This window comes from Vigna unguiculata, chromosome 6 (genome assembly GCF_004118075.2).
Source record: "Vigna unguiculata cultivar IT97K-499-35 chromosome 6, ASM411807v1, whole genome shotgun sequence".
In the NCBI taxonomy this organism is placed as follows: Eukaryota; Viridiplantae; Streptophyta; class Magnoliopsida; order Fabales; family Fabaceae; genus Vigna; species Vigna unguiculata.
This window is the reverse complement of record NC_040284.1, coordinates 14,459,716-14,473,373: the sequence shown is the minus strand read 5'-3', so window position 1 is coordinate 14,473,373 and position 13,658 is coordinate 14,459,716. Positions and strand designations below refer to the sequence as shown.

General features: G+C 35.3%; 2 protein-coding genes across 2 annotated transcripts; one reads left to right on the top strand and one right to left on the bottom strand.

The window, feature by feature from the left end:
- The first annotated feature begins 483 nt into the window (after positions 1-483).
- LOC114188442 lies at positions 484-990 on the top strand. Its single transcript, XM_028077022.1, has one exon. The coding sequence runs from the start codon at positions 484-486 to the stop codon at positions 988-990; it is 507 nt and encodes a 168-aa protein (XP_027932823.1).
- Positions 991-10,951: 9,961 nt separating this feature from the next.
- Positions 10,952-12,433, bottom strand: LOC114188441 (ATP-dependent DNA helicase RRM3-like). Its single transcript, XM_028077021.1, has one exon. The coding sequence runs from the start codon at positions 12,431-12,433 to the stop codon at positions 10,952-10,954; it is 1,482 nt and encodes a 493-aa protein (XP_027932822.1).
- Positions 12,434-13,658: the final 1,225 nt, after the last annotated feature.

Here is a 13,658-nt window from a genome sequence, read left to right as displayed (position 1 = left end):
CTTACACAGGGAGACAAATCAGTGGCCGAGTATGCCGAGAGGTTCAAGCACTTGGGGCATTTCTATACGATGCCACTGGATGAGGAGTGGCGATGTAGAAAGTTTGAGAATGGACTGCGGGAAGATATCAAATTGATGGTGGCACCGCTTTCCATCAAGGACTTTGCATCTCTAGTGATGAGAGCTCGAGTTATGGAGAGGATGAAGGCTGAGGTGGAAGCTCAGCAAGGTCAGCAGCAGCAGAAGGTCAGTGGATCATCTAGATCCAGACCAAGAGTGGAGGAGAGGAAGAAACCTTATGCTAGCCCGCAACCTCAAGTGGCTAGGGGTTTTACATCTCAGCAATCCTCAATGCCTAGATGCTATTAGTGTAATGGACCACATTTGAGGAGTGCATGCCCACCGTTGGCTGGTACACAGAGGTGTCATGGTTGTGGGAAGACGGGACATTTGATTAAGGATTGTCCCTCCTCCATAGGGACTATGCCGAGGCCCCCGACTCAAACTCGTCAAGGGAGAGGAGGCAGCAGGCCTCAAGCACTGGGCAGAGTCTATGCTATGACTAGGACAGAAGCAACAGGCTCATGTAATCTTGTTGTTGGATGTTGTGTGATTGCCGGGAAACCCCAATGTGTGCTATATGATTCTAGAGCGACACATTCTTTTGTGTCAGAGTCTTGTGTGCAAGAGTTGGGTCTGCTGGTTAGCGAACTACAATTTGATCTTGTGGTGTCTATGCCGGCATCTGGGTTAGTCAAGACTTCGTCAGTATGTGTTAGGTGTCCAGTGGAGGTAGAAGGGCACATGTTTAAAGTCAATCTTATATGCCTACCTCTACAAGGCTTGGACGTGATCTTGGGAATGGATTGGCTCTCAGCTAATCGCATTCTCATTGACTGTCAGGAGAAAAAGTTGTTGTTCTCCAACTTAGAGGAGCTTGAGTTGTTGTCCTCTCAGGGTGTCTTGAAGGAGATTTGGAATGGTGCATAATGCTTCATGATTTTCGATCAGTTGGAGGTTGAGAAGGAAGAAAGGATAACAATGATATCCGTGGTCCGGGAGTTTGAGGATGTATTCCCAGGAGAGGTACTAGGCTTGCCTCCGAGAAGAGAAGTGGAGTTCTCCATAGATCTTGTACTAGGAGCGGGTCCAGTGTCGATAGCTCCTTACCGCATGGCTCGTGCAGAGTTGGTAAAGTTAAAGAAGCAGATAGAGGAGTTGCTTGAGAAACAATTTATACGACCTAGTGCTTCACCATGGAGAGCTCCCGTGTTGTTGGTCAAGAAGAAGGATGGTGGTTCAAGACTATGTGTGGACTAACGTTAGTTGAACAAGCTGACCATCAAGAACAAGTACCCCTTGCCTAGAATTGACGATCTGATGGATCAGCTGCATGGGGCATCAGTGTTCTCCAAGATCGATCTGCGGTCAGATTAACACCAGATCTTGGTGAAGGCGGAGGATGTCTAGAAGACTGCCTTTAGATCCAGAAACGGGCATTATGAGTATGTGGTTATGCCTTTTGGTGTGACCAACGCTTCAGCCTTGTTCATGGACTACATGAATAGGATCTTTAGGCCGTTTTAGATAAGTTTGTCGTGGTCTTCATAGACGACATACTCATCTATTCTAGGACTTATGAGGAGCACGCCGAGCATCTGAGGATAGTGCTTGAGATTCTGAGGTAGAAACATTTGTATGCCAAGCTGTCTAAATGTAATTTCTGGATGAAGGAAGTACAGTTTCTAGGGCATGTGATATCGACTCAAGGCATAGTAGTGGATCCAGCTAAGGTGGAAGTAGTGGTAGAATGGGAATGTCCCAAGTCAGTGACGGAGGTCAGAAGCTTCGTGGGTTTGGCTGGATACTATAGGAGATTCATATAGGGATTCTCCAAGATAGTGGCACCTCTAACCCAGCTTACCAGGAAGGACTAACCTTTCGCTTGGACTGATAGGTGTGAGGTAAGCTTTCGACACCTTAAGCGGAGGTTGACTAGTGCCCCAATTTTGGTCATTCCCAATGTTAGTAAGTCCTTTGAAGTTTACTGTGATGCTTTTCACCATGGATTGGGTTGTGTGTTGATGCAAGAGAGGAAGGTAGTAGCATATGCTTCAAGGCAATTGAAAGTCCATGAGAAGAACTACCCCATCCATGATCTAGAGTTGGCAGCGGTGGTGTTTGCTTTGAAAATCTGGAGGCACTACTTGTAGGGTGCACAGTTTCGTGTGTTCAGTGACCACAAGAGCCTTAAGTATCTTTTTGACCAAAAGGAGTTGAACATGAGGCAAAGGAGATGGATTGAGTTCTTGAAAGAATATGACTTTGAGCTTTTATACCACCTAGGGAAAGCAAATGTGGTAGCGGATGCTCTGAGTAGGAAGATAGTCCATGTGGCTCATCTCATGATTAAAGAATTGGATTTGATTGAAAGTTTCAGGGATATGAAGCTTCAAGTTGAGTTGGAACCAGAGTTCATTAGATAAGTGCCTTAACTATATCCACTGACTTCCTGAGATTGCTTGGATCGGAACAGGCCAATGAGTTTGCCTTGGGTGATGATGGCGTGTTGAGATTCAGAGGTCGAATCTGTGTGCCTAGTGATGCAAAGGAGAGAAGGTTGATTCTTGAGGAAGGATATAAGATTTGTCTTAGTTTGCATCCTGGCATGACTAAGATGTACCAAAACCTCAAGGAAACCTTCTGGTAGCAAGGGATGAATAAGGATGTTGCACAGTTTGTAACTGCCTGCTTGACTTGCCAAAAGGCGAAGGTGGAGCATCAAAGACCCGGTGGAACGCTCCAGCCGTTGGATATATAGGTGTGGAAATGGAATAGCATAACTATGGATTTTGTTACCCATTTGCCACGAACCGTGAGAGGTCATGATGCTATATGGGTTGTGGTAGACCGGTTGACCAAGAGTGCCCACTTCTTAGCGATGAATCTCAGGATGTCTATGGCCAACTTGGCTCAACTCTACATCAAGGAGATTGTGAGGTTGCATGGAGTGCCTAGTAGCATAGTGTCTGACATAGACCCACGATTTACTTCTAGATTTTGGCAAACATTATAAGATGCCTTGGGGAGCAGGTTGAGGATGAGTTCTGCCTATCATCCTCAGAAATATGGGCAATCTGAGAGAGTGATTTAGTCTGTGGAGGACTTGTTGAGGACGTGCACCTTGGATCATCTTGGTAGTTGGGATGAGGTGTTACCGTTAGTGGAGTTCACCTATAACAATAGTTATCAAGCAAGAGTTGTACGGGACGAGGTGTAGGACTCCCTTATGTTGGTTTCGGAATGGTGAATTAGTTCTGGTTGGGCCAGAGTTGTTGAAACAAACCACAAAGAAGGTCCAAATGGTGAGGGATAAGATGTAGGCATCTCAGAGTAGGCAAAAAGTATATGCAGACCGAAAAAGGAGGCTGTAAACACCCAATTTTGTCCGGATAATCAAAATTTATTTCTAAAATTAAAAAAGGGAAATGATATTAAAAAATGGAAAATATTCTAAAAATCTAAAAAATAAAGAAGGTATATTTTATTTGATCTCTTTGAAAAATTATACACACATTCTTAATTTTGTTCATGTTTTATCTAAGCATCATTTCAATCAAAAAATTGTCTAATTAATTTTAGGAGTTAAAAAATTTAATTTTTTGTTTTTTCGTTTTTTTATTTATAGGGAACATGTCATCATTTCCTTCTCTTCTCTTCTCATAAGAACTAAACCATGTTTTAACATTCACACCTTTTTTTTCTTTTTTACACACCTAAAATCCGTCCACTCAAAACATGACACATGTCCCCTTTTTTCTCTCTCCACTAACCACCTTCCACCCACATACCCCCTCTCTCATTCTTTTTTCTTCTTCTTCCGTCACACAACCTTTCCTCTCTCTTAATTAACTCACTTTTTCTTCTCATTCACGCAACCCCTAAACCATCATATCTCCATTAATCTTCTTCCATCAAATCTTCATTAACTACCTATATCCACCTACACTCTTACATGATTTTTCCTACCCTAGCTACAAACAGATTTGGATTTTAACAAGCAATACAACAAACAAAACAAAAATCAACAAGCAAGGTTGTGGATGGAAGTCTTGGCAATGCTTTGAATGTGACCGTGGCTTCTCAGAAGAACAAAGAACACGAGATAGGGTCGCGGGCTTCAATTCAGCTTTCTGTGATGATGGAAGGAACCCATAGTTTGTTGGAGGAGAAGAAGATGGAGTGGGAGACCCCAAGCGCGATGACACCGGTGGCGATGGCAGCGGTCGTGGCGACAACGGCTTGGCTAGACGGAGATGGAAGCATGCCAGAGGGCCCCGTAGCTGCGGTGGTCTGTGGTTGAAATGGAGGAAGGTGGTAGCTGCCTTGCGGAAAGAGAAAAGAGAAGAAGATGAAAACCCTGCTGGTTTGGAGAAAATACAATAAAGTTTGGGTTTGGGCTAATTCTTACTGCGTGCACCCTTTACTTCATGCACCCCGATTTTTAATATTCTGCCTTCTTTTTGTTTTCTACTTATTTTTGGAATGTCTTATTTGCATCCGTGTTTCGTTCCCCGTACTATTTATTTTCTTAATATTAAATGTCTGTTAACTTCACTCCCCCGTCTTCATTGCACACACCCCACTATTTTGTTCTTGGACTATATCCTTTTTTACTGTTTGCACCTGTTCCTTTACATGCACCACTATAATTAATTATAATTAATTGTACTTCATACACCAAGTTTTACTGTGCGCACCCCATGTCTTGCACCTAATTCCTGTTAGTTGCACCACGTGCTTTATCAGTTACAACCCATGTTACTTACACTATTATTTTCAAGTTAAGCTTTTATTTTAATCATATTTTTACCTTTCTTATGTTTCGTAATTCCTATTTTTAAGTGTGCACTAATTTTCATAAAAAAATATAGTAATAAGAAATACATCTTAAACTAATAATACTAATCTAATAACGTTTTTATATATTTTGAATTGGTTATTTTAATTTTTTTAAATCACATTTTATGTTTTTAATATATTTTAATATTCTAAAGTCACTTTGGATGCACTTCCAATTTAATTATCTCAAGACTTTAAACCACTTTGGATGCACTTCCAATTTGATTATCTCAAGATTTTAAACCACTTTGGATATGCATTTCTAATTTGGTTATTTTCAAGATTTTTAACCAATTTGGATGTACTTCCAATTTGGTTATTCCAATATTTTTAATCACTTTGGATGCACTTCCAATTTGATTATTTTAATATTTCTAAACCACTTTAGATGTACTTCTCATTTGGTTATTCCAAGTTTTCTAAATCACTTTAAATTCACTTCTAATTTGGTTATTCCAATGTTTTAAGCCACTTTGGACACACTTCCAATTTGGTTATTTTAATATTTTAAAATCACTCTACATATATTTCTAATTTGGTTATTTTGAAATTATTGGAAATATCTTTTTATATTCATAATTTAGGTTTTACAAAATATTATACTAAAATTAAAATCTTTTTTATTCAAAATATTTTCTATAAAACTTTTCTACCAACAAATGTTTCAAAGAACTATGTGATCTCTGATTCTCTATTATTAATGGAGATACGTAGGACCGAGGTCAATCCTTGTCGGGTTCACTTCCCAAAAATTCAAAATATTTCAAAAGTTTTTTTCTAAATAGTCTTTTTTTTGTCTAGAACTATGTGGTCCCTGATTTTCCATTCTAAATGAAAATACGTAGGATTGAGGTTAATTTTTGTCGGGTCCAAAAGTTAAAATATGTATATATATATATATATATATATATATATATATATATGTTTGTTTCTTTTATACACTTTTAGTTTTATTTTTGGGAAAATAAACATTTATAAAAATCACATCTATTTTGCATATTTGATTAAAGGTACCGTCTAAGGACGAATGTTGTAGGGTGCTAATACCTTCCCTACACGTAACCGATTCCTGAACCCAAAATCTGATTTTCGCAGACGAACTCTTATTTTATGGTTTTTTTGTAGTTTTCCAGAATAAACTATGGTGGTGACTCCAAACTCTATTTTTCAACTATTTATCCCTTAGTCACCGTCCCGTTGCGATTTACGTTGCGATAGAGGCCCTTGGAGTTTACAATTGGGGATCATGTTTTCTTGAAGGTGACCCGAACCACTGATGTGGGAAGGGTTATCTGCTCAAGGAAGCTTTCTCCTAAGTTCTTGGATCTGTATTAGATCTTGAGAAGGATAGGGCTTGTGGCTTACGAGATTGCTTTACCTCCGCAATTGGCTAATCTTCACCCAATGTTTCATGTTTTCCAGTTGTGAAAGTATGTGTTTGACTTGTCTCACGTGTTGGAGGCTGAGAATGTACAAGTTAGGGAGGATCTAATGGTAGAGGTTCAACCAATTGGCTTAGAGGATCGCCGAGTTGAGGAACGTAGGGGAATGACCATCAATCTTGTCAAAGTCATCTGGATCGGAGGACAGATGACTCTACATGGGAGTTAGAGGAGGATGTGAGGAAGTCATATCTGCACCTTTTTTGGTAAGTCTTAATTTTGAAGGATGAAAATTTTTGTTGTTGGGGAGATTGTGAGACCCCCTTTTCTATTTAAATTATGTTCTAAAAAGGGGTTTGGGCCTGGCCCTTTTAAAGGCCCAGAGTCCGCCTATTATGAGGACACCCAAGACCCCCTCACAGCCCCTTACTCCTCCATTCTGCTTCTTTTTACAGAAAACAGATCCCTCCCCTCCCTCAAACTCTAGAGCAGCAGCTCTGCTAGGGCACAAGTTTTTGCCTCCTCAAGTTAGCGAATCTTCTTTGTTTGGAGTTGCCTGAACTCGTATATCCAAGTAAGTAGACCCCAACCTTCTTTTTCTAACTGTCTTGTGGTGGCTCTACCTAGGGTTCATCCTAATAACCCTGTTGTATTTTTGTCTGCCAATATTTCCAGCTCCTTCATCTGTTTCTAGAGCTGTGGTGCTCTCCTTGAGGTCCTGTTTCATTTGGCTAAACTTGAGTAAGGTAAGGGAAGCTAGGGTTTCACGTTTTTTCTATTTTATGTGATTAGTGTTTTTGTGGAATATGAGACAAGATTGGGAAAAACGTTAGTTTTTGGTATATTTCAAAGTTAGGGGTTCAAATATTCATGAAACTATGATATTTGATGTTATTTCTCGTATTCTTTTTTTTTATATGCGCAGTTTTAGTAAAATTTACTTTCCCGACTCATTAACCGTGGATTAAGCTCAAATTTGGACATTTGGTTCATAACATGCTATTTTGTGGTTTGACCAGTTGGATCATCGAGTAGATGTCTATAGCTTGAGAAATGTGTCACGCATTACTGCAGTGATTTTGGTTTTGTGATAATAAATTTTCTTAGGAATTTTGGTGTAAGAATTATGGTTGTCTATTGTGCTTGATTGTATGAAATTGTAGGTACTTAAATGTTGGCACTCATTTATTTGGGATGAATACTATTTTGTGATATATATATATATATATATATATATATATATATATATATATATATATATATATATATATATATATATATATATATATATATATATATATATATATATATGTGTGTGTGTGTGTGTGTGTGTGTGTGTGTGTGTCATGGTATGCATTTATAAGTATGAGATTAAATGAAATCTTGTTATGTTGAGTATGAAATTGAAAACATGACTTGTTTGATTGGTGGTGGATTAGCATGAGACTTGAATGATTGAGATGGCATGTGGAAATTGTTGGTAAAAGAGTTTCAAGGGAAACTCTTGGTGCTGGTGGTTAGTGTATATCTTAACATAGGAGATGTCTAGATAAAGGAAGGTATCCTGAACTCTAAAAATTATTCACGCTCACATAGAGTAGAATAATATATATGGTGAGAGTGGCGGGAGGTCCTAGTCTTGGGACATATTGGGCACAAGACATTAGAGGATTAACCTGTGTGTGGTTTGGTGATAATCCCTTGCGTCTATACTCTATAGAGTTTAGAAGCCAGCACATGCGCATACTTCCTTTAGAATTCTATATCAAGAGTATGATCCGGATATTGAGTCATAGAGTCTTGAAATTGTTTGCTTTCACGTGATTTGGGTGCCTACTACTTTGTCTGTGCATAATATTATTTAACTCTTTATTTGCTCTATAACATGATTAAAACAATTTTTGCTCTAGCTTAACTTTTCTTTTGGTGTAAGTTTCTTTGCTTGGTTTCTCCTTTTTGCAATGATCACCAATTTATTGGTGTGAGCAGATGTGAAAACCCCTGGAGGTACTCAGGGTGGTTGAGATGCTGCTGTGTAGAGTGGTCCCCATGGTCTGGGTTATAACTCACAGTTGAGCCCTTTTGAAGAACTCTTAGTTTGTTTTAAATTCCTTACTCCCTGAGCAATCCTTTTGCAAAACAATAGTACTCTTGTGTTATGTTTTATGGCATTGTGGTGTGCCTAAACTTTCATTCCAAGTATATTATGGATAATTGTAATAGTTAGTACATGTATGCTTCATGTCATGTGCACTTTTATATTATAATTATGTGATGCTTAATTTTAGTAGATTACTTTATTAGAGATGGGATGTCACAACGTGTTAATCTGGTTTCCAATCATATTTAAATAAAGAGTTTGATAATATAAAAAAATATTTTGATAAACAAATTTTGTAAATTTTAACATTGATTTTATTTTATGTTAAGACAATAGATAATAATAATAATAATAATAATAATAATAATAATAATAATAATAATAATAATAATAATAATAATAATAATAATAAATTATACTAAAAATACTTCAAATAATACCAAAACTAATAATAATAATAATAATAATAATAATAGTAATAGTAACAATAATAATAAAAATAAAAATAATAATACAAATAAAAATAATAGAATAGAATAATATGTCTCTCGTGATGCAGTGCATATCAAAATAAAATCAAACCATAAATTAACAAAAAAAAAAATCATGCAAGTAATTTAAATATAATTTCGTACACACCAAAAGTAAAATGTTGTTACAAAATCAAAGTAAAAAGTATACATATTTAATTATAGGAAAATAATTTTTTATTACTAAATTTTGACAACCTTCTCTTACAATATTAAGTGGTATTTTCTAAGTAGTTGTTCACTTTTTCATTTTTCCATTTTCTCATTCTCAGTATTCCAAAACCACATAAAAGAGGTTACCTCATGTTGTAAGAGAAAGTTATCAAAATTTAATAGTCAAAATATCATTGCCCTTAAATATAATCATGTACATAATAAAAAGAACATGAAGTTAATGTTAAAATGTTAAAATTTATAAATAGAAACACATGTAGATATAAATAATTTAAAAGACAGCAAAAAGTGAAATTAAACTTAAAAGATTCTAAACAAAAGTAACATACATATATGAATAACCAAGGATAAAATATCTTTTTTGTTCTAATTTTTGTCAAGTTTTGTCAAATAAGTCCTAATTTTGGATTTATGTTCAAATAGGTCTCAATTTTCGTCAATTTTATTGTGACTTATTTGAACACAAAACTTAAATTAGGACTTATTTGACAAAACTTGACGAAAATTGGGATCAAAAGGTATTTTAACCAATAATCAATTAAGTACAATGCAAATATATTGTATAAAGTGTAAAAAAAAAGGTTAGAGTAACATGCAATTGAGATCAAAATTTTGACTCTTACTTCTTCATCCTGTTTTTTCTCCTGCACCTACCGAACTATTGAAAATAGTTGTTCTATCCTTTTATTTAATAATTAGTGTAAACGCAGGCGTTATCGCGCTTGTGTGTACGCATTTTTTAATATGCGTGATATTATGTTAGTAGTTGATGATATTGTAATGTTATTAAGTTAATATATAAAATAAAATTATATTTATAAAAAAAAAGTGAAATATATCAGAAAAGATGAGAAAATAACCGTTGATAAATAAAAGAAAATAAAAAAAAATACAGATAGACCGTTTTATAAAAGTAATGGTCAATTTTCAAAAATTTAATAAATAATTTTATTTTAAAAAATAAAATTGATATTTTGAAATATGCACACAAAAGAGAGAATCTTCTTTATATATTGTTATAGATTAATAATAATAATCAATTTTTTTTTTAGTCTCCTCTTCACAATCTCCTCTCCTCTTCTCCTGATTTCATCTCAATCCTCCTACGATAATACATATGTCACCCGACTCTCCTGATTTTAATGATATTTTTAATAAGATGATGAAATAGGTATATTTAGCATCTAAGCTTACGCCTTTGAGATAATTCTAGAATGACTTTTTCCGAGCTTGTGCATTTGAGATAATTTTTGAATGACTCTGTAATCTTTCTTTATGATCATCAGGCTTTTTGATTGTGGCTTGTATGTCTTGTTATACCTTGAGAAACTCTATATTAATAACAGGCTAAGTGTTTTTGTGACTTGAGCTTGATATACCTTGGAGATAACGACGACCTGGTAGAGGGGCTGAGAGGTGGTCCATGTGAAGGGACGACACTTGCATCTCTCAGATATCACTTTCCAGGTTGTTATAAAACTAGTCTTTCTACTCGTGCAACGCACATGTTTTTTTAAATGTAATATTTTTTATAATAGCAATTTATTTTGTGATATTTATTAACCTATAAGGTTATAATATAATGTCTTTAAAAAAATAACAATAAAAGAAGACCAAATTACATACCTATAATGTGTTTTTTGTTAATCAACTTCATAACTTCCTTTTGTACACAACTTTGGTTACTTCTTAAATCAGCATGATGTTCATTGTAAGCCTTGGACTTTAGGCAATAGATCCTGCATTGAACAATAAAATTATAACAAATATTTTAATTATAACAATAGATCCTGCATCTATATTTATACAAACTTTCAAATTAAAAGAAAATTAGAAATTACATACCTATAATGTGTTCATTATCAAAGAGTTTCAAAAATTTCTTTGTACACAACATTTTTAGTCGTGTTTGTGATATTTCCATTTTCATCCAATATAAGTATTTTCAATCCTCTCTTGGTTTTGACTCTAGAAATAGCAACATATAGTTGGCCATGTGTGAATACAGGTTGTGGAAGATAAAGTCCCACTCTAGAAAGTGTTTGTCCTTGACTTTTGTTAATCGTCATTGCAAAGCATAAGGAAATTGGGAACTGTCTTCTTTGAAATTTGAAAGACAATCCTGAATCAGATGGCACTAAATCCATTCTTGGAATAAAAATTCTATCACCAATGTTTTTTCCAGTAATTACAGTTGCAGAGATTACATTTTTACCCAAATGGTTGACTTGCAATCTTGTGCCATTGGAAAGACCTTTTGCTTGATCAATATTTCTCAAGAGCATAATTGGCACACCTGTTTTGAGCTTGAGTTTATGATTTGGTATCCCTGAACATTTGATATCATTTAAAAATTCAGATGTAAACCATTCAGATTGAACTTCATCTTGTTCATCAGATTGGCAAGGTGTATCTGAAGTTAAATAAGTGACCTCTTCACCACCTAATAAAGACAACATGAAATCATTGACTTGCTCTACAGAATCATTAGTTGGGCACAAGATTGCTCCATCATCAAAATAATTAGGCTTCATCATGTTAACCACAAATTGAGGATAGACAAATTCAACCAATGACAATAAAGGTAGATCTGTATTTATAATCAGCAGCTCTTTTGGAATTTCAACCATGCACTCACCATTTTCATTTACATCCATTTGTCCATCTCCAATTTTCAATATCCAATCAGCAAATTCTTTGATATCATTGGCTGTTTGATTGTTTGTTGTAGTACTTAATCTCATGTTCTTGGACAGTTTGAGCACTTTACAACAATTCCATAACTCTGAATAGTTGATTGCTGATTTGATGATATCAAACCTAAATCCTTTCTTGATAACGGGTAGAATTTGTCTAAAGTCACCTCCCAAGACAACTGCTTTGCCACCAAATGGTTTGTCATTATTGGCATCATCAACATTTCGCATAATATCTCTTAGTGTTCTATCAAATACCTCAAAGCACATTCTATTCATCATTGGTGCTTCATCCCAGATAATTAAATTGGTTGCCATGAGAAGTTTAGCATGGAGACTACCTTGAGCTATGTTGCACGTTGATTCATCATTAATTAATAGTGGGATGCAGAAGGTAGAGTGTGCTGTTTTTCCACCAGGAAGTAGTAAAGAAGCAATTCCACTTGATGTTACGTTCAAAACAATCATGCCCTTACTTCTTAGAGCAGCTGACAATGTCTTCCACATAAAAGTTTTACTTGTACCACCATAGCCATATAAAAAGAAGAATCCTCCGTTGTTTGAAACAACTGCTGTCATGATATCCTGATATACATGAATTTGTTCATCATTGAGTGCTTTAAGCAAAATGTCATGTTCTTTTGCCATCTCTTCTTTATTATATTGCAGCTCATCAACAATAAATCTATTATTGAATGTATGTACATCTAAAAATATCAAGTTGAGGTAATATAGGATAATCTTTCAAACATCTACCATTTGACATTAGCATTTCCTGTATTTCCATGAGACATATTTTTTGTAATTCAGTAGTCTCAATTTGAAGACCTGCATGAACAAAATAATGCAATTAAAAGTTATATTTCTATTGAATTAAAAAAATAACAATATAAATTACTTGGTAAGTTCATCTCCTTTCTCTTTTGGTACAAAATTCCATCACGTAAGATACTCCATGTAGAATTCCAAACTATATCTGGTTTAGAAATTGTATTCATGGACAACAAAGTAACAAATAATCTTCTAAGTTGATACCCAGAAGCAAATTCACTTGCTTCTTTTATTGCATCAATATATTCTTTATCGTCAGCCAACAATCCCAAAGCATAGCAAGCATCTTGGTATGTTTCATAAAATTTCCCATCAATGGTCTTAATGCTTTCATAATCAATACAACCTTTTTGAATGGTGAGTAATATCCTCAAATAATAAAGTTCTCCAGAGCCCGAAGGAATATAAGTAAGTCTACCAATGTTGTAGCCTTTCTTCCTTGGTTTCCATTCTTTTTCTTTAGCAAACTACACAAATTTGCTTGGAAATTCAAAATAAGTCAATTCTTTTCTTTCTGTATAAACTTTGTTAGCCTCAAACCAAGCTAGAAACTTTGTGTTAGCATTTTCGTACCTGTTGCAAATCACATTAATATCATCATTATCTTTAAAAAAAGTTGATTGTTGTCCAGGAAGATGGAATGTCAATCTCTGAACAGGAGGCCATCTGTGATGGATATCAAAAGCAAATATTCGCCAAGCGGCTTCACATGGTGATAGATACCTACAATCATAATACCTCTTGATCTCATCAATAATGTTTTCTTTGTCACATTGTGCAGAGTTGTTGCTTATTTTAAGAGTAGCTCTGTTAGGACCCTTGTTCACATATTTGAACAAATATTTTATTGAATTGGTCTTGTTGCAATACTTTGTATTCACGTGAGCTTGATACCTCATTAGAAGTGGTGGATTGTAAGGAACAACACTTCTATTGTCCAGCTTAATTCCATTCTTCTCAACAAATCTACCATTATCAAGTCTTCTATAGCATGGATATCCATCTTCATCAATAGAAGTTGAAGATGTGAACTTTTTAGGTT